This window comes from Mustela lutreola, chromosome 7, assembly GCF_030435805.1.
Source record: "Mustela lutreola isolate mMusLut2 chromosome 7, mMusLut2.pri, whole genome shotgun sequence".
NCBI classification, from domain to species: domain Eukaryota; kingdom Metazoa; phylum Chordata; class Mammalia; order Carnivora; family Mustelidae; genus Mustela; species Mustela lutreola.
Window position 1 is genome coordinate 7,227,806 of NC_081296.1, and position 24,950 is coordinate 7,252,755.

Below are 24,950 nucleotides of genomic sequence, written 5' to 3' on the forward strand. Positions count from 1 at the left end.
TGGGTCCCCTTTCTGGCTCCCTTCAGTTCCCTTTACTCGTCCAAAGTGGGGTCAGTGCGTCACTCCTTTTAAGTGGCAGCTTTTTAATGTGTGTCTCTATCTTGTCCTAATCCTCTCTGTGCTGTTCATATTCAGAATTTTCCTGACTTTGCTTCACATACTGTATGAACATTAGAATGATTTGGGTAGATTAAAAAGACTTTTTTTCAATTGGGAGTCATGCTCAATTCAGAGACAAGTTATGGGAGAAAAACATGACCTCTTTGCAAAGTTAATTCATCCTGAAAAGAGGGTGTGCCTTTTAGTTCTTTCAGATCTTTTGTATGTGTCAGGCGCACTATTTAAAATTCAAAAGGGACAGTGGACATACAAGGAGGAGCCTCCTGTCCAGCCATGTTCCCAAGCCACCAACACCTTCTCCCACAGGGAATCTCTGTGGTTTCTTGCATGTGCAGCTGAGATTTTAGGCTTATTTAACATTTAAACAATTCTAGGGTGCTCTTTCCCTCCCCCTCCACTTTCTAGACACACACACACACACACACACACACACACACGCAACACAATTTGTGTTGCGCCTCCACCCACACTTAACACATCTTCATAATCTTTTCCTATAAGGAACACAAAGAACCTTCTCATTTCTATCTGCAAAGTCCCCACTGTGGGAGCAAACCACCACATATTTACTTACTCTTCATCAATGGTAGACATTTAAGCTATTTCTAGCCTTTTACTGTTACATACAGGGCTGCTTTAAATAAATCTGTGTATGTGTCATTTCTCGTGGTGTGAATGTATCTTAAGTTATGTCTGGAAGTAGAATTGCTAAGCCCCAGTACACACGGGTCTGTGACTCGCAGAGATTTGACAAAGTTGCCCTCCATGGAGGTCTTACCAATTTCTGCTCATCTTGTCAGTGTCTGTGTCCACACGGCCTTGTGAACACATCGTGTCATCAAACTTTTTGTTCTTTACTAATCTTAAAGGTGAAAAATATCTCCAGTTGGTTCTAATTTGTATCAATGCCTATCAGGCTTAGCAAAAACTTTAAAGAAACTCTTATACTGCTGTTTTTCATGAATTTCCTGTTCATGTTTCTATTTTTTTCTACTGAATTTTTTCCTTATAGTAGAAGTCTCCAAACACAAGTATTGTGGAAGTAAGCTTTCTGTAAAACAAATCACACACCTTTCCCTTTTCTTTTGAATTACTGTGGTTGGTATATATAATATTTTAACTTTCATAGTTGACTTCATTGTTTTCATAGGGCTTTCCTGTTTTACACACTACTTAGATTTTCTCTATTTAAATATATTCTCCTAGCCACCTAAATTAGAAAATATCAACATATTAAAAAGTAGAGTAACGTATTTAAAAAATACTCATCACCAGATTTAATAAATGTTAATATGTTGTTGTCTGCTTTAGATATTTACTTTAAAAAACAAAATGAGGATAATTCCCTTTGAAGGTCTCCCCAGTACATGTGCCTCCGTTGCCCCCAAGAACCACTTTCAAGAAGTTGGCTGGGGTGTGGCCTTCTCGGTCAGATTGCTTAATTTTGAGAACAGAGAACCGCAACCCCCCCACCCCCCATCTAGTTGAAGCAGAAGGGACTTATCAATGGAAGGACTGAAGAAACAGAGTCTTGCTGAGTTTCCCAGAAAGTCTCCCTAAAGCCATGCTTCAGGGCTGGGCTGGGCTGGGCTGGGCTGTGAGGCCGGGTCCGCTGCTGGGGCCCCAGAGCCTTACAGTCCTGCGCCACAGTCAGAACTCCACCGCGGCCGGCCGCTGGTGCAGAGCGCCGTTCCTGACCTGCAAAACGTAGGCCTCCGTGTGCTTCTCTCCCTTCTGACTCCTTCTAAACTGAGAATCTCGCGCAGTTGCATCTGACCGGTGATCCCAAGTTAGACACGGAAATGCAGGCGTGAGGGAGTTTGGCGGAAAAGCTTTTGGCTCTCTACCGTGTGTGGACACCAAGACCTTAGTGTAGCACAAGCTAACTCAGAGTATTTGTAAACTGCCCCCACATTTTAATGCTCCCACCATGACTTTTTCCATGAACAACAGTGTATTATCTTGGGTATTCAAAAAAATTGAAGTGAATGGTGTCCTAATACAATGTAGCTTTTTCGTTCGATTTGATCTTAAGCTTTTTCCCAGTCGACATCTCTAGCTCTCCTTTATTCTTTTTAAGTGCTGTACACAGTATACGGATTCGTTACGTGTTAGTGTGCAGTCACTTACGGTAAAGTTGGCTGGCTTAAACAAAACATTTAATATCTCAAGTTCTGTGGGTACGATCCAAGTGTGGATCTTTAGCTGGGTTGTCGGGCTCGGGGTCTCTCCTGAGGCTGTCATCAAGGTGTCTCCTGGGCTGTGGTCCCATCCGAAGACCCAACTGTGGCAGAATCTGTTCCAACACTCGTGTGGTTGCTGGCAGCACGACTTCCCTTCCATCGCGGCTGTGGGCTGGAGGATACCCTCACTTCCTTGCTATGTGGACTTCTCCATGGAGCAGCTCACAACAGAGTAGCTTGCCCCATTAGAGCAAGCAAAAAAGAACGAGAGTGTGCCCACGATGGATATCACTGTCTGTAATGGGTTGAAGTATTCACCAAAATTCAGATCCCCTAGAATCCCAGGATGTGGCCTTATTTGGAAATAGAGTCTTTTAATCTCAGATTGTGAGATGAAATTTTTGAAATCAGAGTGGGCCCTAAATGACTGGTATTCTTCTGAGGAGAGGTCACACTGATACACAGAGGCCACGTGAAAATGGAGGCAGAAATTGGAAGGAGGCATCTATGAGCCAAGGAATGCTGAGAATTGCTGGCAATTACCAAGAGCTAGGAGAAAGGCATGGGATGGTTCCCCCCTTAGAACCTACATAAGGAATCACCTTGTCAACTGCTTGATTGCAGATTTATGATCCCCAGAACTATGAGAAAACAACTTGCTGCTGTTTTAAGCTACCCATTTGTGGTCACATTTTAGGGCAGCCCTAGAAAAGTATTGTCTTTTGTTAGCCACATCTTAAAAGTGGCCCACCATCATTTTAACGTTATTGGTTAGAAGCAAACTACTAGATCCGTCCCGAAGTTGTAGATCCCAAGAGGCAGGGACCATGAGGAGAAAGTGTCTACAACAATACAGCACGGTCTGGGTATGACGTCATGATCTCATCCATTCTCCTACTAAGGACATTCAGATGGTTGCTACTTTTTCACTGTGATGAAGTCTGAGTGTGAAGATCCTTAAATATATCTTTTTGTGCACATGGGCAAATTTCTCTGGGATCTGGAAGTAAAATTGCCATTGAGAAACTTCAGTGGGTATTTCCAAATTGCTTTCTGTTGTGGTTCTTAACCTCCTACACAGAAGTTTGAAAGTTCGCATTTTCTCATTCCCTCATCAACACTTGTTATTGTCAGATGCTAAAAACTCGTTAATCGGAAGGGTCTAAAATACCTTGGTTTTTTGCCCTTATGGATTTCTAGGCATTCTTTCTATATTTTGCTTATGAATTTGTTGCTCCTGTAGGTTCCCTCTCAACCCGTGGTACCACCAGTGCCGTGGATCTTTAGTCTAGTGTGATGTGGATGCTGCGTGCTTGTGCTTATTTCTGTCTCTGTCTTACTCACAGTTTATTTTTCCATTTATCTCTTACAGGTTGCGTTAGTTACATTTTTTTTTTAGAAAGATTTGAGATCGTGTGAGAGAGCACGCAAGGCAGGGGGAGAGAGACTCTCAGGCAGACTCTGTGCTGAGCGCAGAGCCTGATACAGGGCTTGATCTCATGACCTGAGCCGAAACCGAGTCTGACGTTCAACCGACTGAGCCACCCAGATTTGCCCCGTTACATTTTATTTCTTCACTTAGCTTTCCTTTTAGTAATTTTTAAATCCCATATTCTTTTATTCCTTTGACAATTTCCCTTGACTTCCAGGTAATCATATTGAAAGTCTGTAATAAACATCTCTTTGGTCCTCCACAACACTTAACTTAGCCTGCTGCATACCTGCCCCTCCTGATTATACATCACTTTTATTTCGGCCCCACTCAACATGTTTACTTAGCCTTGTCCAGATGTTTACCAGTTTCTTTGTTTACTGTTGCTTTCATAACCCAGCTCTTTCTGGACTCGTTTGAGAGAAGTCTTTCAGCATTTCTTTCCATGGAGTCTGTTTACGAAGAGCTGTGTACATGTCTAAAATTGTCTGTACACTACCACCTCACTCTTGAGCAATAGTTTAGTTCAGTATGTGATTCTAGGCTGACAGTTTCCTTCCATACTTCGAAGAGGTTATTCCTAAGTCTTCTGGCCCTGGTGGCCAAGGAGTGACAGCAGTCTAACACTAGTTCCCTTGTAAGTGCTCCGTCTTTTCTCACGACTGTGAGGTTTTCCTCTTGGAGCTCCGCACTGTGTTGGGTAGATGGATTTTGCTTGTCCTACTTGGGGTTCAGAGCACCCTTTAAGTCTGAGGGACTCTCGGGCTTTCTTTAGTTAGTGCCTCTCCCACTGATCTAATTCAGATGTATTTTGAAGCATTTCACTTAACCTTCCGTATTTTAATTTTGCTTTAATTTAAAACCTCTGTGCTGCGTGGGTTGTAACTTCCAAGTCTTCCAGTGTGCTCCTTTGCTCTTCAGTTGTGACTGGCCTTCTGGTAAATCTGTGCAGAACTTTTCTGTTTGTTTCAATGACTATATTCTTCCTTATCTAGAATGTCCATTAGGTTCTTCCTCAAATCTACCTATTTTTAAAACTACCTTGGTTTACCTTATGGTTTCTATTGCTGCTTTTCTCCCTTGAAACGCATCAAGCACACTCCTTTTAGTCTCTTTCAGGTCATGGTGGAGCTCGGGCGGTGTCGCACGCACTGCTCTCTCTACTTCCTGATGGTTGAGTTGCTCGGGGAAGTCATTCCCGGCACTTAGAGGGGAGGAGAGGGGAGGCCTCTCCCACCTCGGTCCCCAATTACCAACCTAGGTCAAATGTCTTCGCATGGGAAAAGCAGTCTGTAAAGGGACTTCTGAGGTGCCAGCCCCAATAGCTTTGAATGGGAGCCAAGTGGTGAGAAGTTTTCAACATATTCATCTGTCCTTTTGTGACCCTGAAGAAGTCATTTAACGATTAATCTTCTCTGTAATATAAAGGTGTCTTATTTTAAGTATAATCAGACTCCAGAGAAAAGGCGACACATGATTTCTTAAAAACAAATAGTTTAATTTCATTTTTGTCGGGGGAAAAAATACAACTTTAAAATGAAACGACAAGCACTTTGACATTGTCATCCTGTGTCATTTTTTATGGTACTACACTTACTCAAAATGTGAAGATACAGAACCTTTTATAAATTTCTGGAATCAAAGACTCCCACTTCAGATGAAAACAGATTGGTATAAAATGTCAGTTCACTAAATACTCCATTTTTGTTCTTTCATAGGGAATATCTTGTAGAAATGTACTATAAAATAAGGCAGATTTATGGGAATTCAATTATAAAATTTTAGGGAAAAAGTGTTAGGTCTTAATTTCGCTGACTTTGGGGAGTCACCTGCAAAGCCCATCAGATGACCAGAGAGTCCCAGGGCTCTGCTTTCTGTACGGAGGAGCTGCTCTCCTCGAGGGCTTCAGACTCAGGCTCTCCCCCAAGACCGCTTTTCCCAGTGAGCATCAATCAGAAGAGTCTAACATACACAAATATTTCTGTAGTGCAGTAAAAAGGTGTCATTTTATAGTTTTAATTTGCATTATGAAAATAAGTCTATACACCAAGTAATACATATTTAATGAATATGAATCATGTAAATTTGGTCATGGCGTTTAACGTTGGCTTTGGCTTTGAAGTATTTCAAAATTCATAGAAAATATTGAACTTCTAATAAAATAAATAAAACATTTTAATAACTGATATTAATCAACTTCAAAATTTCTTCTGTGTTTTTCAGTTGCTGCTCAGTGTGCGAGTGCAGTCACCTTCAGTAGTGTTCCCGGCCGGCAACTGCACCTTCTCGCCGCGGGGAGGGCCTCAAGCTCCGAGCGCCGCGCGGCTTTTAAGTGCTGGAGGCGGGTGGAGACAGGGTCTGCAACAGGACATCTCCGTCAGCGGCAGCAAACCCCTCCCCGTCCTTTGGAGAGGGTCCCTCTGAGCTCGCGGGGAGCAAAGTCCGCGCTGGCCAGCTCTCCTGGCACTGTCCGAAGAGCCCCTGCTGCAGGCCCCACAGGGCGGACCGGGTCGCACTTGGTGGCAGCGGCACTGCTTGGTGGCTGCAGAAGGTCGCTGACGGCCCCAGGTGCTCTCACGGGCTCTGCAGACCTGGCACTGTTCGGCCTAATACTGCAAGGGCCCGGGGCCTCCGGCTGCCTCAGGAATTCCGAATGAGCCGAGGGCCAAAGCTCCGGGGCCCGGGCGGTGCTGCGTGCTATTCAGGGGGCGGCCGGAGGCTCCGCAGCTTCATTTCATCCAGTCCTTTCCAGTATTTAAAGTTGTTGTCAAGATGCTGCATTAACTCAGGCAGGTCTACAAAGGCTGGAGAAAAGGACAGGGATGTGGTCTCCTTCCCAGCCTCAGGGGACTTCGGGCTAAGGGGCAGGGGGCAGGGGGCAGCGGGCAGGTGCATCACCTCTGCCCAGCCGCTCCACCCACACCCGGAGGTGACAGCTCCGGCAGGGGCCCCAGAGGGGATGGAATCTGCTGAAGCCTTTCATCAGCTCCCGGGGGCTGGGGGGGGGCGGCGGTTAGGAAGGCAGCGGAACCCCAGACCCATGGCCCTGTCAGTCTCTCCGGACCCCCGCTCTGGTCCACCCCCCCACCTCCCCCGCCCTCGCGGGGCTGCTGCCCTGAGCAGGGGAGGGATGGGAGGAGCATCCCTCCTCCTCCGAGGAGGCCTCCGGGGTCCTCGGAGAAGGCACGGTTCTCCTCCTCCGTCCTCCTGAGAGTCTAAGCCCCACACCCATTCCGGGGCCAGCCGCGCCCTGGGCCCATGCGCCTGTGGAAGGCGCCAGCCGCGGAGCTCTTACCGTCCCAAGCATCAAACATGTCCGTGATGAAGTAGTCGATGAAGGAGATCTGGGACTTGGGGATGCTGCAGGTGTTTCTGTCAAAAACTGGCATCACCACGGGCAAGTCCTGCCGCTTCTCCTCATCCGTCTGGAAAGCAGAAAACGCCCGAATTAGGAGACTCCAGGGTCTGGTTCTGCTCCCTCAGGAGTGGCCCCAGAGCTTGTGGGGAGCAGGGACCGGGGCTCGAGCCAGAGAGCAGGGGTCCCAGAGCGGGAGCCTGCGGCCAGCAGTTCCCTTGCCCAGCTCTTCTTCCCGCCCCTGGGAAGCTCCTCGCCCAAGCGGCTCCGTGAGCCCCAGAGCACGGTGCAGCAGGTGCATACGGGGTGGGGGAGGGGCGCACACCGGCCGCCTCCCCGGCTCTGTGCAGCCGGAGCCAGGCCCATGGCGCTGGGAAAGAAGCCGCCCTCGCAAAGAAGGATCGAGGGGCTGCTGCTCTCCTCAGGTCCGTTGTTTTATTTGAAAAAGTTCTGAACCCCCCGAGGACCCCTAAGGGAAGAAACAACTCAGATGAGCACGTTTGTGTGCGTCAGACTCTTGCAGACCATCTTTAGGATTCCAGAGATTTGCAAAAAAATGAAAATAAACCTGCCTTTCTCCCCAAGATCTTAATTTTATCCTGAAAGAGAGAAGGGAGCTCCTTTTCTGAACGAAGGTCTTGCTTTCACCACAGCGTCCTGGAGAAAACGGTGAGGGGATGTCCGTGGGGACACAGGACGGCTTCCTGGAGCCCCTGAAGGTCCCCGGTCACATGAGGGGCAGGGGACGCGAGGGTTAAGTAAGGTGGGCACCGGCTCGGTGGGCCACCCAAAAGGAACCGTGAGGCGGGTGGTGACCGAAGGCACTGGGGTCCCGGGGAGCCAGGCTCTGGCACCAGATCATCCTAACCGACCATCTGAGCAGCTCGCCGGGCTGGGGGTGCAGGTGGCCCGGGGCAGGCGAGGAAGGAGAGCACCGGGGAGAGACATCAGGGGGGCGTGGGAAGGGGCTTGGTCAGGCTGGGGCAGGGGCTGGGCTTGGGGGCAGGGCTGTTCCAGGCAGAGGAGGCAGGTCCCAGGTTCAGCAAGACCAAAGGAAAACTCCTCTCAGGCCAGGGAGCTGGTCCCCACCCCCTGCCACTGTTTTTTTTTTTTTTTCTTAAAGATTTTATTTATTTGACAGAAAGATCACAAGTAGGCAGAGCGGCAGGCAGAGAGAGAGAGGGAGAAGCAGACTCCCTGCTGAGCAGAGAGCCCGATGCAGGGCTTGATCCCAGGACCCTGGGATCATGACCAGAGCTGAAGGCAGAGGCTTAACCCACTGAGCCACCCTGGTGCCCCGCCCCTGCCACTCTTATCCTCAGAACCGGTCCCAGGCCCCGGTCTGCTCCCCAGAAGTTGCTGATTTTAAAACAACCATCCTACATCTGCTCAAAGAGCTAAAGGAAACCAAGACAAAGGACTAAAGGAAATTAGGAAAATGATGTGTGAGCCACATAAGAACAGCAACAAAGAGAAAGAAGTTATAAAAAGCACCTAAACACATTCTGGAAGCTAAAAAATGCAAAGATTTGAAAAATCCATGGGAGCGATCCACCAGCAGCTGTGGGGGGCGTGGGAACAGCGTCAAGTCGGAAGACAGCGCATTTGAAGTTCCTGAGTGTGAGGAGGAGAAGCAAAAAGACATGAAGTGGAGTGACAAGAGTCTGAGGGACTTACGGGACATATCAAATGGATTGATACCTGCATTATCAGAGTTCGGCCAAGACAGTCGCAGCAGCGGCCATCAGAAGCGACAGCCCCAAACTGCTACCACGGGAGGGAAGGCCTACACCTGTGACACCAAGAAGCCAGACAACTCCAGATAAAAGCCCGAAGAACCTCATCGCTACACGTTACAGCCGAACTGTCAGCCAGAAACAAAGAATCTTAACAGCAGCAAGAGAAAAATGACTTGTTACGAGAAATTCTCCGTAAGATGCTGAGCCGACTTCTCAGGAGAAGCCTGGGACACCTGTAGGCAGGGAAGAAATGATGTGAAGCAGACAGAGCTGTCATCAACTGAGCATTCTTTATCTGGCAAAGCTGTTCTTCAAAAACGAGATGGAAGTGCAGGCGCTCCTAGATAGCAAGTGGAGAGGACGGATTAGTACCGGGTCTGGCTTACAGAAAATGCTGGAGGGAGTGAAGAAGCTGGACAGTAACTCTGGGTCCTGTGAAGGTCTAACAGGCTCCAGTAAAGGTAAACACATAGGCAAATGCACAAACATACAAAGCAATATTACTATAATTTTGGTTTGTAATTCCACTATTTTCTTTTTCATTCTTTTAAAAAGATTTTACTTACTTCTTAGAGTGTGAGAGGGAGAGAGCATGAGAGGGGAGAAGGTCAGAGGAAGAAGCCGACTCCCGGCTGAGCAGGAAGCCTGATGTGGGACTTGATCCCGGAACTCCAGGATCATGACCTGAGCTGAAGGCAGCTGCCCAACCAAGCCACCCAGGTGCCCCCGGTTAGACTATTTTTCTACAGGATTTAAAAGACATGCATAAGAATCACCCTCATTAATGGATATGTAATATAGCAATATATCAACCTATGACATCAAAGTAGGGTGGGGGACAGATGTATAAGAGTTTGTATGTATGACTAAGTTGGTATCAATTTAAAATAAATTGCTTCACTTTAAGATATTCTATGTACCATGCTAACTGCAAAAATCCAGAATACTTACACATAGGAGGAAGTGAGGAAAGCAAAGGTGTCACTACAAACAAAATCAAACACAAGGGCAGGCAGTAATGGGGAACAGGAAAAACAAAAAAAGAAAAGAAAAGAAAAGAAAACCAAAAAGCTTAAGACATCAAGAAAACAAATGGCAAAAGTCAGTCCTTCTTCATCAGTAATTATTTTAAATGTAAGTGGTTTAAACTCCCCAATCAAAAGGCATAGCTGGCAGGAAGGACAAAAACCTGACCCAACTATATTCTGTCTACCAAAGGCTTTCTCTCCGATATCAAGACACAGGTAGGTTGAAAGGATGGAAAAAGGTATTCCAAGAAAAAACCAATAGGGAACTGAGGAGTTATGCTGCTATCAGACAAAATAGATTTTTAAGTCTAAAACAGATTAAGATACTATGTATTGAAAAAACAGGTTAATTTACCAAGAAGATGCAACAATTGTAAGCCTATCTACACCAAACATCAGAGTCCAAACTACAGGAAGAAAACACGGATGGAGCTGGAGGGAGAAACAGACCGTCCTGTAATAATAGTTGAAGACTTCAATACCACGCATTTGATGATGGATATAACAGATCAATAAGGGATCGAGGACTCGAATAATACAAACCAATGGGACCTCCCATTAAGAGAACATTCATCTAGCAACAATTTGGATACGTAATTTTTCTCAAGCGTAAGTGGAACATTCTCCAAGATAAAATGTAGGTTCAGCCACAAAACAAACCCTAATAAATATTTTAAAGATTAGAATAATCTTTACAAAGATCAATCTTAATACAAAGTACTTATTCTACTTGGAATGCAACTGGAAATCAATAGGAAGTAACCTGGAAAATTCACAAATACGTGGGAATCAAATACTCTTAACCAAGGGGCCAAAGAAGAAATCACAAGGAAAATGGTAAAATACCTTGAGGCAAATGGAAATGAAAACACAACATCTAGAAAGTTATGGGATGAGATAAAAGTAGGGCTGACAGGGAAATTTATGGCTATAAGTACCTACATTAAAAAGAAAACTCTCAATTCAACAACTAATTTTACACCTTACTTGAAAAAGATTACACGAAACTCAAAGCCCACACAAGTAAAGAAATCACAGGCTAGAGCAGAGGTAAGTAAAACAGAGAAAAGAAAAACAAAATCAACAAAACCAAAAGCCAGGTCTCTCAAAAGATTATAACACAACTGAAAAATCTTTACTAGACAGACTAAGGGAAAAAAAAAGGTTCAAATCACTAAAATCAGAAGTAAAAGTGGGACAAAATAACAAGGGAAAGAAGGGGGACATAACTATCTATTTTACAGAAATAAAAGACTGTAAGGGGATACTGTAAATAATTGTACCGCAACAGAATGGATAACGTAGATGAAATTAACATTCTTCAAAACCTACAACCTTCTAAGACTCAATTATGAAGGAATGAGAAGCTGAGTAGATCTGTAACTAGTAAGGACATTCAACCCACTAATGAAAAACCTCCCAACAAAGGAAAACCCCGAACTAGATAGCTTCACTGGTGAATTCTACCAAACTCTTAAACAGAATTTAGACCAATCCTTCTTAAACTCTTCCAAAAAATTGAAGAGAAGAGGACACTTCCTAATTCAGCTGAGAAGGGGAGCGTTACCAGTACGAAAGCTTGGCAAAGGCATGGCAAGAAAACCACAGACCAGTATCTGATAGAACAATCCTCAGCAAGATCACACACAGAATCCAGCAGCACATGGAAGGATCATGCGCCGTGACTACATGCGGTAGAGCCCAGCAACGCGAGGACGGCTCAGTATCTACAATCAGCTGAGGTGATACACCACGTTAGAACAGTGAAGGAAAACAAACACATGACCACTGAAAATGTTAAATCTTATGTGTGTTTTACCACATGCGTGCGCGCACACACACACCTCCTGCTAAACTGCTTCCAAGGAGGTTGTAGCATCTGTACACCTGTTACTGATGATGAATCCCAGGTGCCTCACATCCTTAGGAACTCGGTGTTTGCAGTCTTTGAAACTTCTGGACACTCTAGTGGGTGTAGTGGTTTTCCCTGTGGTTCTAGCATGTTTCCCTGATGACTTAATGATGTTCAGCACTTGTCATAAGCTTCTTGACTGTTCGTACATCTCCTTTTGTAATGTGTGTGTTAAAATACTTGGCCATTTTAAATGAGGTGGTTTGTCTTTTTATTAATGAGCGGTCATTTCTCATACATCCTGACTTAGCCGTTGGCCGGGACTTGTGGGTATTTTCCTACAGAGGCTTGCTGTGTGCAGATGAGCGCAGTTCCGGAGTTTTGATTCTCATTTCCCAAATTTTCTTTTTATGGTGGTGGTTTTTTGTAACTACAAAATATGTGTCCATTTCTAAATGACCAAATTAGGATAGTCTCCTGTGTTTTTCTTCAAAAGCTTGAGGTTTGAGGCTTTATATTTAGATCCACGATTCACGGTGAAACAATATTCCTCCGGTATGAGGTAGAAGTTGTGGTTCTTTTTTTTTTTTTTTAAAGATGTTATTTATTTATTTGAAAGACAGAGATCACAAGTAGGCAGAGAGGCAGGCAGAGAGAGAGAGAGGAGAGAGAGAGGGAAGCAGGCTTCCTGTGGAGCAGGGAGCCTGATGTGGGGCTCGATCCCAGGACCCTGAGATCATGACCCGAGCCGAAGGCAGCAGCCCAAACCACTGAGCCACCCAGGCGCCCCAGCTGTGGTTCTTTTGTTGGGTAGAAATATCTACGTATTCCGATACCACTTGCTGAAAACCCTTTTCCTTTCCGCGCTGATTGTGTGGACGCGGTCCACTCCTGAGACCTCTATATTCTCCATCCATGCCCCTGACCTCCTTATGCGAGCACTGCACCGGCGTGATTTATTTTAAGTTCTAAAGACGAATAGTGTGAATTTTCCAACTTTTTTCAAGTTTACTTTACTTTTTCAAGGTCCTTCTCCTTTCCATATAAATTCTGCCTCAGGAGATATAGCAAGGAAAATATTTCTATGGATGATATCAGATTACTGCCTATGCTCTCTTCAAGGATTTTTATGGTTTCAGGTCTCACATTTAGGTCTCTAATTCATTTTGAGTTTTATTTTTTGTGTATAGTGAAGGAAAGTGGTCCAGTTTCATTCTTTGGCTTGTGGCTGTCCAGTTTTCCCAACAACTTTTGTTAGAGACTTTGTCCCATTGTATCTTCAATCCTTTGAAGAGTAACTGACTTCTGGGTTTTCTGCTCTCTTCCATTGATCTATGTGTCCTTTTTACTGCAATACCATTCTGTTTTAATTACTATCACTTTGTACTAGAACTTGAAATTTAGAACCATGACACATTCAGTTCTTCCTTTTTCAAGACTGCTTTGGCTAGTCAGGATCTTTTGTGGGTCCATACGAACTTTAGGGTTGGTGGTTCTGGTTCTATGAAAAATGCAGTTGATAATGGGATGGGGATTGCCTTAAATCTGTAGATTGCTTTGGGTAGTACAGACATTTTAACAATATTTGTTCTAATTTATGAGCATGGAGTGTCTTTCCATTTCTTTGTGTCATCTTGAATTTCTTTCACCAGTGTTGTATAGTTTCCAGGGTACAGGTCTTTCACTTCTTCGGTTAAATTTATTCCTAGATGTTGTTGTTAGTGCGTTTGTAAATGGGACTGTTTTGTTATCTGACCCAGGGATTATTAAGAAGTGTGTCGTTCAATTTACAAATATTTGGCATTGACCTAGATATCTTATTATTACTGAGCTCTGATTTCATTCCGCCATAGCTACAGAATATATTCTGTATGATTTCGGGTCTTTTAAATTTACTAAGTAATTTGTGTCCCCAGCACATGATGTGCTTAGTAGGCGTTCTGCCACTTAGGGTGTAGTGAACATTTAACTCCGGGAAGGTTACAGATAGTGTCTGGATTGTCTGTTCTTACCAGTATTTCAATCTGGACATCCCATCAGTTACTGAAAGAGGGCGTTGAAATATCTACCCATGACTACAGAATTGGCTACTTCTCTGTCAGTTTGGCTTCATTTATGAGGTGTGTTATCAAGTGCATGCACATTATGATTACTGTGTTCTCCTACAGAACTGACCCTTTATCATCCTGAAGGGCCCAGTTTCTCTCTCGTAACATTTTCTATCTTGACGTTTGAGATCAATGTAACCACTCCAGTCTTTTTATATTTACAACTTGCGTGATAAATCTTTCTCCATCCATTTCTGTCTTTGTATGTATCTGTTCCTTATATTTTGTGTCTTTTGTGGACTGCACGTAGTTGGTTTAAAAAAAATCCAACCTGATGATCTCCTATTTAATTAGCGTTTAGTCCACTAACATTTAATGTTAAGTCTTGGTGTGATTAGTGGTAGAGTTCGCATTTTACCTTTTTTCCCCTTGTTTGTTTCCTGTTTCTCCTTTCTGCCACTTTTGTCTATTTTAATATATCTTAGCGTTCCATTATAATGCCTACTAACTTTTAAACAACACAAGGTGCTCTACAGATTACCCTATATATCCGTGACTTTTCAGTCTATTGAGCTAATTTTTATAACTAGCGCTTCATGTAAGGTGTAAAAACCTTGCTCTCATGTACTTTTCCTTTTGCCCTATCCTTTATACATACTCTACAATGCAGTCTTACGACTTGCTTAAAATAGTCCTATGTATTGGGACACCTGGGTGGTTCAGTTGGTTAAGCAGCTGCCTTCGGCTCAGGTCATGATCCCAGCGTCCTGGGATCGAGTCCCACATTGGGCTCCTTGCTCGGCAGGGAGCCTGCTTCTCCCTCTGCCTCTGCCTGCCATTCTGTCTGCCTATGCTCGCTCTCTCCCTCTCTCTCTCTGATTAAATAAATAAAATCTTAATTTCTCTAAATACATAGGACTTTTTTTTTTAAGAGAAAAAACCCTTGTAGTTACTGTTTTATATAATATATAATAATATATACATTATATATTTATATATTTACCATTTTATAAAGTGTTTCTTTTTCTTTCTTTTTTTAAGGGGCTTGAACTCATGACCCTGATACCAAGATCTGAGCTGAGATCAACACTCCGACACTTAACTGACTGAGCGGCCCATGCATCCAAAGTGTTTCCTTTTTTAATTGCAGTGTAACTGATATACATGATTCCGTCCTTGTTCATATGGTGAAATGCTCAACACAGTAAGTCAATATCCTCCACACATGCAGAATTTTTTTCTTGTGATAAGAATTGTGAAGATCTACTCTCTTAGCAACTTCAAATATACAATACAGTGTTAATTATACAGCCACACTGTACACTGTACTGATTTTACAGCTGGAAGCTTGTACCTTTTGACTCCTTCCATCCATTTCACACACCCCCGCCCCCGCAACGAGTAATCTGTTGTATCTATGAGTTTGTTTTTAAGATTCCAAACATAAGTGAGATCATAGTACTTGTCTTTCTCTGATCTATTTTCACTTAAGATAATGCCCTCAAGGTCCATCCATGTTATCACAAATGGCAAGATTTCTATCTTTCTTTCTTTTTTTAAAAGATTTTATTTATTTATTTGACAGACAGATCACGATGTGGGGCTCAATCCCAGGACCCTGAGATCCTGACTTACACTGAAGGCAGACGCTTAGCCGACTGAGCCACCCAGGTGCCCCAAGATTTCATTCTTTTTTAAGGCTAAGTATTACTCCATTATATATACATTGTGTGTGTGTGTGTGTGTGTGTGTGTGTGTGTACACTGCTTTATCCATTCACGTACTGATGGATGCTTGAGTTGCTTCTGTATTTTGGTTATTGTAAATAATGCTGCAGTAAACTGAGAAGTGGATTTATCTTTTCAAATTAGTGTCTTTGATTTTTTTGGGGTAAATACCTAGTACCGGAATGACTGGATCCTATGGTAGTTCTGTTTGTAATTTTCTGAGGGGCCTCCACACTGTTCTCCACAAGGGCGGCACCTGTTTGCGTTCCCACCCACAGCGCAGGGAGTTCCCTTTGCTCCACAGCCTCACCAGCACTTGCCGTGTTCTTCATTGTAGCCGATCTGACAGGTGTGAGGTGACGCCTCCTTGCAGTTCGGACCTGCATTTCCCTGATGAGTCATGCGGAGAATCTCTTCTGTGTCTCTTCGTCGTCTGGAGGTCTTTGGAGAAATGTTCATTCGTGTCTTCTGCCCATTTTTAAATTGGATTAGTTTTTTTCCTTGATATTGAGCTATACAGCTTTTAAAAAATATATTCTGGATATTAACCCTTTATGGGAGGTCATTTGCAAATAGTCTCTCCCATTCCATAGGTTGTCTTTTATTGTTTCCTTTGCTGTGCGGAAGCTTTTAATTTTGAGTAGTCCCAATAGTATATTTTGTTTGTTTCGTAGGACACATACCTAGAAGAATGTTAATAGCTGATGTCAGAGAAATTACTGCGTGGACTCTCTTCTAGGATTTTTATGGCTTTAATTCTCACGTTTAGATCTTTAACCTCTTTCGGGTTTACTTTTGTGTGTAGTTTAAGCAGTGGTCTAATTGAATTCTTTTGCATGTAGCGTTCTTTTTTTTACCAGCACTAATTGTTGAAGAGACTTTTTCCCATTGCTTATTCTTGCCTCCTTTGTTGAAGATTGACTGTATAGGTTTGGGTTTATTTCTGGTTCCCAATTCTGTTCTATTGATCTATGTGTCTCTTTTTGTCCTAGTACTATACTGTTTCAATTCCTGTAGCATTGTAGTGTATCTTGCAATCTGCGGTTGTGATATCTCCCAGTTTTGTTCTTCTTTTTCAAGACTGCTTTGGCTACTCTGGGTATTTTATGGTTCCATACACATTGTAGGCTTATTTGTCTAGTTCTGTGAGCAATGCTGCTGGTACTTTGATAGGGGCTGCATTAAGTCCGTGGATTGCTTTGGGTAGTGTGGACATTGTAACAATTATTTCTATACGCAAGAGCATGAAATACTTCTCCATTTGTGTTATCTTCAATTTCTTACATCAGTGTTCTGTAGCCTTCCGAATACAGGTTTCTCATCTCTTTGGTTAACTTTGTTCCTGGTATTTTAATACTTTTGGTGTAATTGTAAATAAGATTTTCTTAATTTCTCTCTTTGCTACTTCACTATTTAGGGTTCAGAATCACAACGGATTTCTGTACATTGACTTTGTATCCAGTGACCTTACTGAATTCATTTATCATGTCTAGTTTTTTTTTTTTTAATAAAGATTTTATTTATTAGAGAAAGCATAAGAGGGGGAGAGGGGTCAGAGGGAGAAGCAGACTCCCCACTGAGCAAGGAGCCTGATGCGGGGACCACATCGATCCTAGGACCACAGGATCATGACCTGAGCCAAAGGCAGATGCTTAGCCAACTGAGCCACCCATGCGCCCTGAGTGGAGTCTTTTTAAAAAGATCTTATTTTAGAGAGACAGCAAGAGAGAGCATGAGCAGTGGGGAGAGGGAGAAGCAGCCAGCACCCTGGTATCATGACCTGAGCTACCCAGGCCCCCTTGGCGGAGTCTTAAGGGTTTTCTGTATGTAGTATAATGTCATCTGCAGATAGTGAAAGTTTTTAGTTACTTCCCACCAATCTGGATGCCTTTTATTTCTTCATCTTGTCTGTTTGTTGTGGCTAGGACTTCTGGTTATGTCGAATTAAAGTGGTTAGAGTGGACACCCTTGTCTTATTCCTGATCTTAGGGGAAAAGCTTTTAGTTTTTCACCACTTAGTATGAAGTTGGGTCTGTGTGTTTTTTTTTTAAAGATTTACTTATTTGAGAGAGAGACTGGGCACAAGTGGGAGAGGCAGAGGGAGAGGGGGAGAGACTCTCCAGGAGACTTAGTGCTCAGTGCGGAGCTGTGATGTGGGGCTTGATCTCATGACCCTGAGATCGTGACCTAAGCCCAAGCCAAGAGTTGGACGCTTTACCAACTGACCGCCCAGGAGCCCCAGCTGTGGAGTTTTCATAGATGGCCTTATTATGTTGAGGTTTGTTCCCTCTAAACCTTTGCAAAGGGTTTTTAATCATGAATGGATGTTGTACTTTGCTGAATGCTTTTTCTGCATCTACTGAAACGATCATATAGTTTTTATTTTTTCTCTTTTGGACGTGATCTATCACACTGATCGATTTGCAAATATGGAATCACCCTTGTATCCCAGGAATAAGTCCTACTTGATGGTGGTGAATTAATTTTTAATATATTGTTAGATTTCACTTGCTAATATTTTATTGAGGGTTTTTGCATCTATGTTCATTGAGATACTGACCTACAGTTCTTTTTCTTTGTAGTGTCTTTATCTAGTTTTGGTATCAGGGTAATGCTGGCCTCAAAGAATGAATTGCTTTTTTTCCTCTTCTATTTTTGGAATAGTTTGGGGAGAATGGATACTTGTTCTTCTTGAAATGTTCGGTAGAATTCACCTGTGAAGCTGTCTGACCTGGACTGCTGTTTTTTCAGAATTCAATTTAATTGCTGGTCATTGGTCTGTTAAATTTTTCTATTTTTCCTGGTTTAGTCATGGGAGGCTTTGTGTGTCTAGGAACTTACCTATTTTTTTCTAGATTGTCCAGTCTGTCGGCATGTAATTTTTTGTAAGAGTCTCATAATGCTTTATACTATGTATATTATGGATCTGCAGCATTGGTTGGTATTTCTCTTTTATTTCTGATTTTATGTACTTTTTTTTTTTTTTTTAGAGAGAAAAGATGAGTGGGTAGAGGGGAGGTAAAGGGAGAAGCAGACTCCCCGCTGAGCAGGGAGCCTGACGCAGGGCTCGATCCCAGGACCCCAGAGATCATGACCGGAGCTGAAGGCAGACACTCAGTGGGGTAAGCCGCCCAGGTGCCCCCTCTCTAATGAGCCTGGCTAACGGGCTGTTGATCTTTTTAAAGAACCTGATTTCATTGATAGGTTTTATTGGTTTTTGTTTTTATTTTGTTCGTTTCTGCTCTAATCTTTACTATTTCCTTTCTTCTGCTGGTTTGGGGTTTTGTTTTTTCTTTTTTCTCTTGCTCCTTCAGAGGTAAGGTTAGGTTGCGATTTTTCTTGGTTCCTGGGGCAGGCCTGTATTGCTATAAACTTTCCTCCTAGAGCAAATTTTGGTGCATCCCAAAGATTTTGGTTCATTGTGTTTCACTTTCATTTGTCTCCATGTATTGTTATTTCCTCTTTGGCCCAGTCATTGTTCAGTAGCGTGTCAGTCAACTTCCGTGTATTTGTTCTTTCCCGGAGTTTCTCCTGTGGTTGACTTCTAGTGTCATTGCTTTGTGAGTTGGAAAAAGATGCATGGTTTTATTTCAATTCTTTGAAGTTTTTTGGTCTAATATGTGATCTATCCTGGAGAATGTTCCATGTGCACTTGAACACATATTGTTTTAGGATGTTCTTGATATATTGGTCATGGATCGGCCTGGTCTAATGTGTCATTTACAGCCACTGTTTTATTGCTGATTTTCGTGTGGATGATGGATCATTGCTGTGAGTGCAAGGTCAAGTCCTCTACTATTAACTGTATTACCACTAATTACTTCCTTTACATTTGTTAATTAGCTGCTTTACATTCCCACAGTTTGGTGCACAAATAGTTACAATCCTTATAGCTTGTTGGATTGTTTCCTTTATGACTCTGTACCATCCTCTGTTTCTTGTCATAGTCTTCTGTTTTAAAGTCTATTTTGTCTTACACAAGTATTGCTACCCCAGCTTTCTGTCCACACCTATTTGCATGATAAATGCTTTTCCATCTCTTCACTCTCAGTCTGCGTATCTTTAGATCTGAAATGAATCTGATGGGTCTTAATTTTTTATCTCATCTGCCACCCTTTGTCTTCTCATTGTTTAGTCCATTTACATTCAAAATAATTGTTGATAGGTATGCATTCGTGGCCATTTTGTTGTTGTTTTGCAGTTTTTCTGTTCCTTTCTTCCCTTGTTCTCTTCTCCCACATTAATTGGCTTTACTTTTTTTTTTTGCTTATTACAAGTTTCTGATTTGTCATTGCCATTAGGTTATATATAACACATTATGCATACAGAATTCTTTATTAAATTTTTATTCCTCTTGTCCCTAAATTTTAGGTAGATGTTGTCACGCTAAATATCCTTTTATTTTGTGGAATCCACTGACGGGTTTTTGTAGATATACTTAATATTACTGCTCTTGTGTTTCCTACTTTTCTGACTCCTGCTTATGGTCTTTCCTTCTAATCAAGGAATCCCCTTTCGCATTTCTTTTTAATCTTTTTTTTTTTTTTTTTTTTTTTTTTTTTAAAGATTTTATGTATTTATTTGACAGAGAGAGATCACAAGTAGGCAGAGAGGCAGGCAGAGAGAGAGGAAGGGAAGCAGGCCCCCTGCTGAGCAGAGAGCCCGATGTGGGACTCGATCCCAGGACCCTGAGATCACGACCTGAGCCGAAGGCAGCGGCTTAACCCACTGAGCCACCCAGGCGCCCGCCCCTTTCGCATTTCTTGTAGGGCTGCTTTAACGGAGATGAATTCTTTTGTGGGTCTGGGAAAGTCTTTACCTCTGCTTCTATTCTGAATAGCAGCCTTGCTGGATATTCTTGGTTGCAGGTTTTTTCCCTTTCAGCACTATGAATGTATCATGCCACACCCTTGTGGCCTACAAACTTTCTACTGAAAAATCAACTGGTAGCCTTTCGGGGGTTCCCTTTTATATAACCGTTTTCTTTTGCTGCTGTAAAAATGCTCTTCGTGGTATTTTAATTACCGTGTGTCTTGGTATGGGCATCCTTCAGTTGATTTTGCTGGGGCCTCTCTCTGCCTCCTGGATCTGGATTTCTTTCTTTTTCTTAAAAGATTTTATTTATTTATTTGACAGAGATCACAAGTAGGCAGAGAGCCTGATGCAGGGCTCCATCCCAGGACCCTGAGATCAGGACCTGAACCGAAGGCAGAGGCTTAACCCACTGAGCCACCCAGGCGCCCCTGCATCTGGATTTCTGTTTCCTTCCCCAGATTTAGGAAGTTTTTCTGCTATTTCTTCAAAGAAATTTTCTGGCCCCTTTTCTTTCTCTTTCTCTTCTGGGTTCCCATGAAATGTTTATTATACTTGATGGTGTCACTGAGTTCCCTCAGCTTATTCTCAGTAGTTTTATTTTTTTATCCCTCTTGATCTTGACTGCTTGCCATGACTCTGTTCTCCAGGTCACTGATCTGTTCTTCCTCTTTTTATTCCCTTTAGTGAATTTTTAATTTTAGTTACTGAGTTATCACTGGTTAGTTGTTTCTCTTTGCTGAGGGTTTCCCTGAGGGCTCCCACTCTTTTCTCAAGTCCAGTTAGTATCTTTATTGCCCTTATTTTAAATTCTCCATCAAGCTTGTTATCCTCTTTTCCACTTAGATCTCTTGTTAGGATTCTGTCCTGTTCTTTCATTTGGGACATGCTCCTCTACCTCCTCATTTTGTCTCTGTGTTTGGAAATTCAGCTACGTCTCTGCTCTTAAAAGCAGTGGCCGTGCAGTACTGGTACACAAGAACCTGGTGCTGTGGGGTATCTCCTGGGGGTGCTGCTGTGTTTGCCTTCAGTCCAGGCGTCTGAAATGGCGCTCTCTGCCTGTTGTGGGCAGAGTTTGGTCTACGTTGGGAGTGGGTCTGTCCGGGGCTTGAGTTGGGTCAGACCACACTACGGCTGAGGCCACAGCTGAACTGGTATGTGTGGTTTCCTTTCCCTCTCCCTAGGGCAGGAGTCACTTTGGGGTGGTGCCACCCAGGTACCCCTAAGCCCACTGATTTTTCAAGTTCTGGGTTATAAGCCCCACTGAGTATAAGAAGTTAAATTTGTTTTTCAAAGCCAAGTGTTATGGGGATTTGTCTTCCTGGTGTGGGGTCTGCTCCCCTCTCTGTGTCTGCTGTGTCTCTCCCTACCCTCTCGGATGTGGCACGGACGTATATGCTTTCAATAAATTCGCAAAACTTCTAGCCATTGTATTTTTTTTTTCTGCCCTACAAGAATTTTTTCTACCCAGAGAGAATATGAATGGCAGACCACAGTGTAAAAGCTGTTAAGACAAAGTCGTTAGCCCAGGATTCTATAGCCAGTGAAAACTTTCTGCAGGAAGGCAGGCAAAGGCATTTTCAGATAAGGGAAGCTGATCGAATTATTGGTAGGCCTATAATGCAAGCCGTGCTCCCCAAGGACAGAATTTCACTTAGCTCTCTACTTCCTGGTGGTCAGTCCCTTGCCTCTAATGGTCTTACTGTGTTTCTCTCTCAAGGAACTTATAAGAGGCTGCGTCTCACCTGAGAAAAGTATTCTTCGGAGATGCGTGCGGCCCACTCAATGCACTGCTCCAGGGGCCGGCAGGGATTGGACACATCCGCGCACTTGATCAGCATCCGCTTAACAAGAGTCCGGTTCTCTGGGGTCCTGAGCATGGTGTTCACGGCTTCTTCGTCTTTAGCCACTTCCTGAAACATGGGAGAACACGATCAAAGTGGGTTCCCTGGTACCAAGCCCTGTCTTACAGGTGTGGCCCCACACACTGGAAGGCCCTGACCAGAATCGACAAGTGAAATGCTTCATGGACGAGTAAGGAGTATAATCTGAGCCTTGAGCTCAGCCCCTCACTTGACAAAAAGGGAAACTAAGGCCCAAGTGTAGAGGGTAGCACCGGCGGTCGGTCTTTGTAGCCCTCCCCCTTCCGGGCTCTTCTCTCCTTCCCACCACAGATAGTGAAAAACTTATTTGTTCTAGCTCTACTGCTCCCCCGTGGAACAGGAGCGTTTATTATGCCGCCTTAATAAAAGAAGTGAACTGTAAACATTAAAGGTTTCCCTGCCCTCTCACCAGAAGGGACCTGCAGCGCACCAGGCTCCCCTGCACGACCCAACCCCCACCCAGCCCGTGAGAGCGGGGATCGCAAGAATCAAGACTGTCGGATGCAGTGTTACCTAATAATTGTCATTCTCTTCTGATCTTCACTCATAAAAACTTACAGTTGGCATGAAAAGCAGTATCATTTACTATTGTGTTTTATAGATGAGGACACTGGGACCCAGAGAGGCGAAGAGACTTGTCTAGAACTACCCAGCTAACCCAGGATAAGAACTTCAGGTCTACCTTTAGTTCTGGGCTCTGTCTGTCCATAGTATCACATGCTGTCTGGGTTAAAGGAACACCATGAGCATGGATTCTGAACCTGTGGTCTAATGGCCAGGTGACTAAGGCCCCCGAAGCAAATTCAGGTTGGAAGAGGGAGCATTAGGGCAAAGAGCACGGTCAGAGACAGCGACCAGCTAGTCTCCTCGTGCTTGCCAGAGAGCTTAGCCGTGTGATTTCAGTGAGTAACAACGATGGTCTAAAAAGGCCTGATGGGGGGCGCCTGGGTGGCTCAGTGGGTTAAAGCCTCTGCCTTCGGCTCAGGTCGTGATCTCAGGGTCCTGGTATCGAGCCCCACATCGGGCTCTCTGCTCAGCAGGGAGTCTGCTTCCTCCTCTCTCTCTGCCTACTTGTGATCTCTTTTCTATTAAATAAATAAATAAAAATCTTTCTAAAAAATAAATAAATAAAAATAAAAAGGCCTGATGGGAACAGATATGCCATTAAGATGCCCATCCAGAGCCCAGGCTGCCTGTTCCCCTGGAGAGTGCCACAGTGCACATGGCCAAGGCTGCCCCCAGTTTCCCAGCACCAGCCACTTCATGTTGACCCTTCTCTCTCCAGCTGTGTGACTATGGTTCAGTCCTCGCAGCTGTAAACTTTCTTTCCTAGGGCTCTGTCCCTCCTCTGCCTGCTCACCAGGTTCATTTCCAGTCTCAGAACTAACCCCAAGTCCTAACGGAGGAGAGCTAGAACAGAATATTCAGCTGGAACCTGGGGCCTACCCCGACCTGGCCCAGAGCAGTAGCCTGGTTGACGTGCTATCCAGGATGGCAGGAGCCACTAAAAGAGGTTGGTGGCGGTGCTGCCGCACTGGAAGACTGTGGGAAGGAAGCGAAGTCAGAAGCAGAGCTGGAGGACAGGGGCAGGAGAAGGAAGCAGAGTTCCCCGTGGGTTTCACATCGGGTTGAAGAGGAACCAGTGTGAAGAGGGTAATAAGCTAGAAAGCTGGGGACAAAGGCCATTACCAGATGAGTTGCAGGAATCAGGTGGGGTCAGAATTCAAGGACTGGTGATCCTGGCCTCACAGGATAAACCACCCCTGTGCCTGGTCAGACTCAGGACGGTGACAGGAGGAGGGGAGAGGAGGGCCCTGGAGAAGACCAGGAGCTGGGGCCAAGGTGTTCGGTGGCTGTGGGGTAGGTGGCAGGGCCTCGAAGGAAGGAAGAGGGTTCGTGAAAACAGATGCTGCAGGTGCAGATCTCACCACATACTCAGGGCCCACCTTGTCCCATGCCCACCTGTCCTGTGCCCTCAGCTTCACTCCGCCCATTCTACAGCCAAGGAAATGGGGAAGCACAACTGGGATGGGGGACTCCTCTGGCTGCTTCCTTGGCTGTGGTCTCCTGCCGGGCCAGAGGTTTCAGGTCGCCCTTGCTGGGCAGTTTTTGTGGACTCTAGGCCTCAAGTCCAGAAATGATGTCCAACAATACCGTCACCCTTGGGACCAAAGTGCAGGGTCTTTCTCAACACCCACACCCCCTGCCCCAGCATTATGGAGACCAGCAGGGGAGAGTGGATGCTGCCACAGCGGGTGCACAGCGAGGGTTGAGGGGAGACCTCAAGAGCTCCAACTGACCCCGGAATGCCCAAGGAGGGCGGGGGGACGAGTGTGAAAATGCGCTTGTGCACGGTCCCCTCCACCTAGAGTTTCCATGTCTACTTTTGGAGGTCTTTTTTCCTGACAAGCTTGTATACTTTTTCAACCACTGGAAATTAAATCCAAGGGACCTACCGGGGAGCCCTTCCACAGCTCATCACCTCTTCCACTCCGTCTCCCCACAACACACGGGGACGAGGGACCCACACAGACTCTCCTCCTTACCCCATCTGCTTCGAGCGCTGCCAGGGGCTTGTTGATGCTGTTGACAAATTTGTTGACGTGCTCGAAGTGCTTTGTCATTTCTGTGGCTAAGACCATGTCGATGATCCCCTGGCGCAGCGTCCGGTAGTCGTTCCTGTTTAGACGGCAAACGAGAGGGAGCTACAGGGGACTTGTTCAGGGCAGACAGATGCTCCTCCCAACAGTCGGTATCCCGGACAGCACCCG

The 24,950-nt window shown here is 44.5% G+C and overlaps 1 protein-coding gene across 1 annotated transcript in view; it reads right to left on the bottom strand.

The window, feature by feature from the left end:
• Positions 1-5,212: 5,212 nt before the first annotated feature.
• The window catches only part of PDE8A (phosphodiesterase 8A), a 143,804-nt gene continuing 124,066 nt past the window's right edge, over positions 5,213-24,950 (bottom strand). Inside the window, exons 19-22 of the mRNA XM_059179914.1 lie at positions 24,726-24,858; positions 22,042-22,209; positions 7,031-7,160; positions 5,213-6,539 (exon numbers count right to left, since the gene is read on the bottom strand). Coding sequence (XP_059035897.1) covers positions 6,433-6,539; positions 7,031-7,160; positions 22,042-22,209; positions 24,726-24,858 — 538 coding nt within the window. The 3' untranslated portion in view covers positions 5,213-6,432. The remainder of the gene's footprint in view (positions 6,540-7,030; positions 7,161-22,041; positions 22,210-24,725; positions 24,859-24,950) is intronic.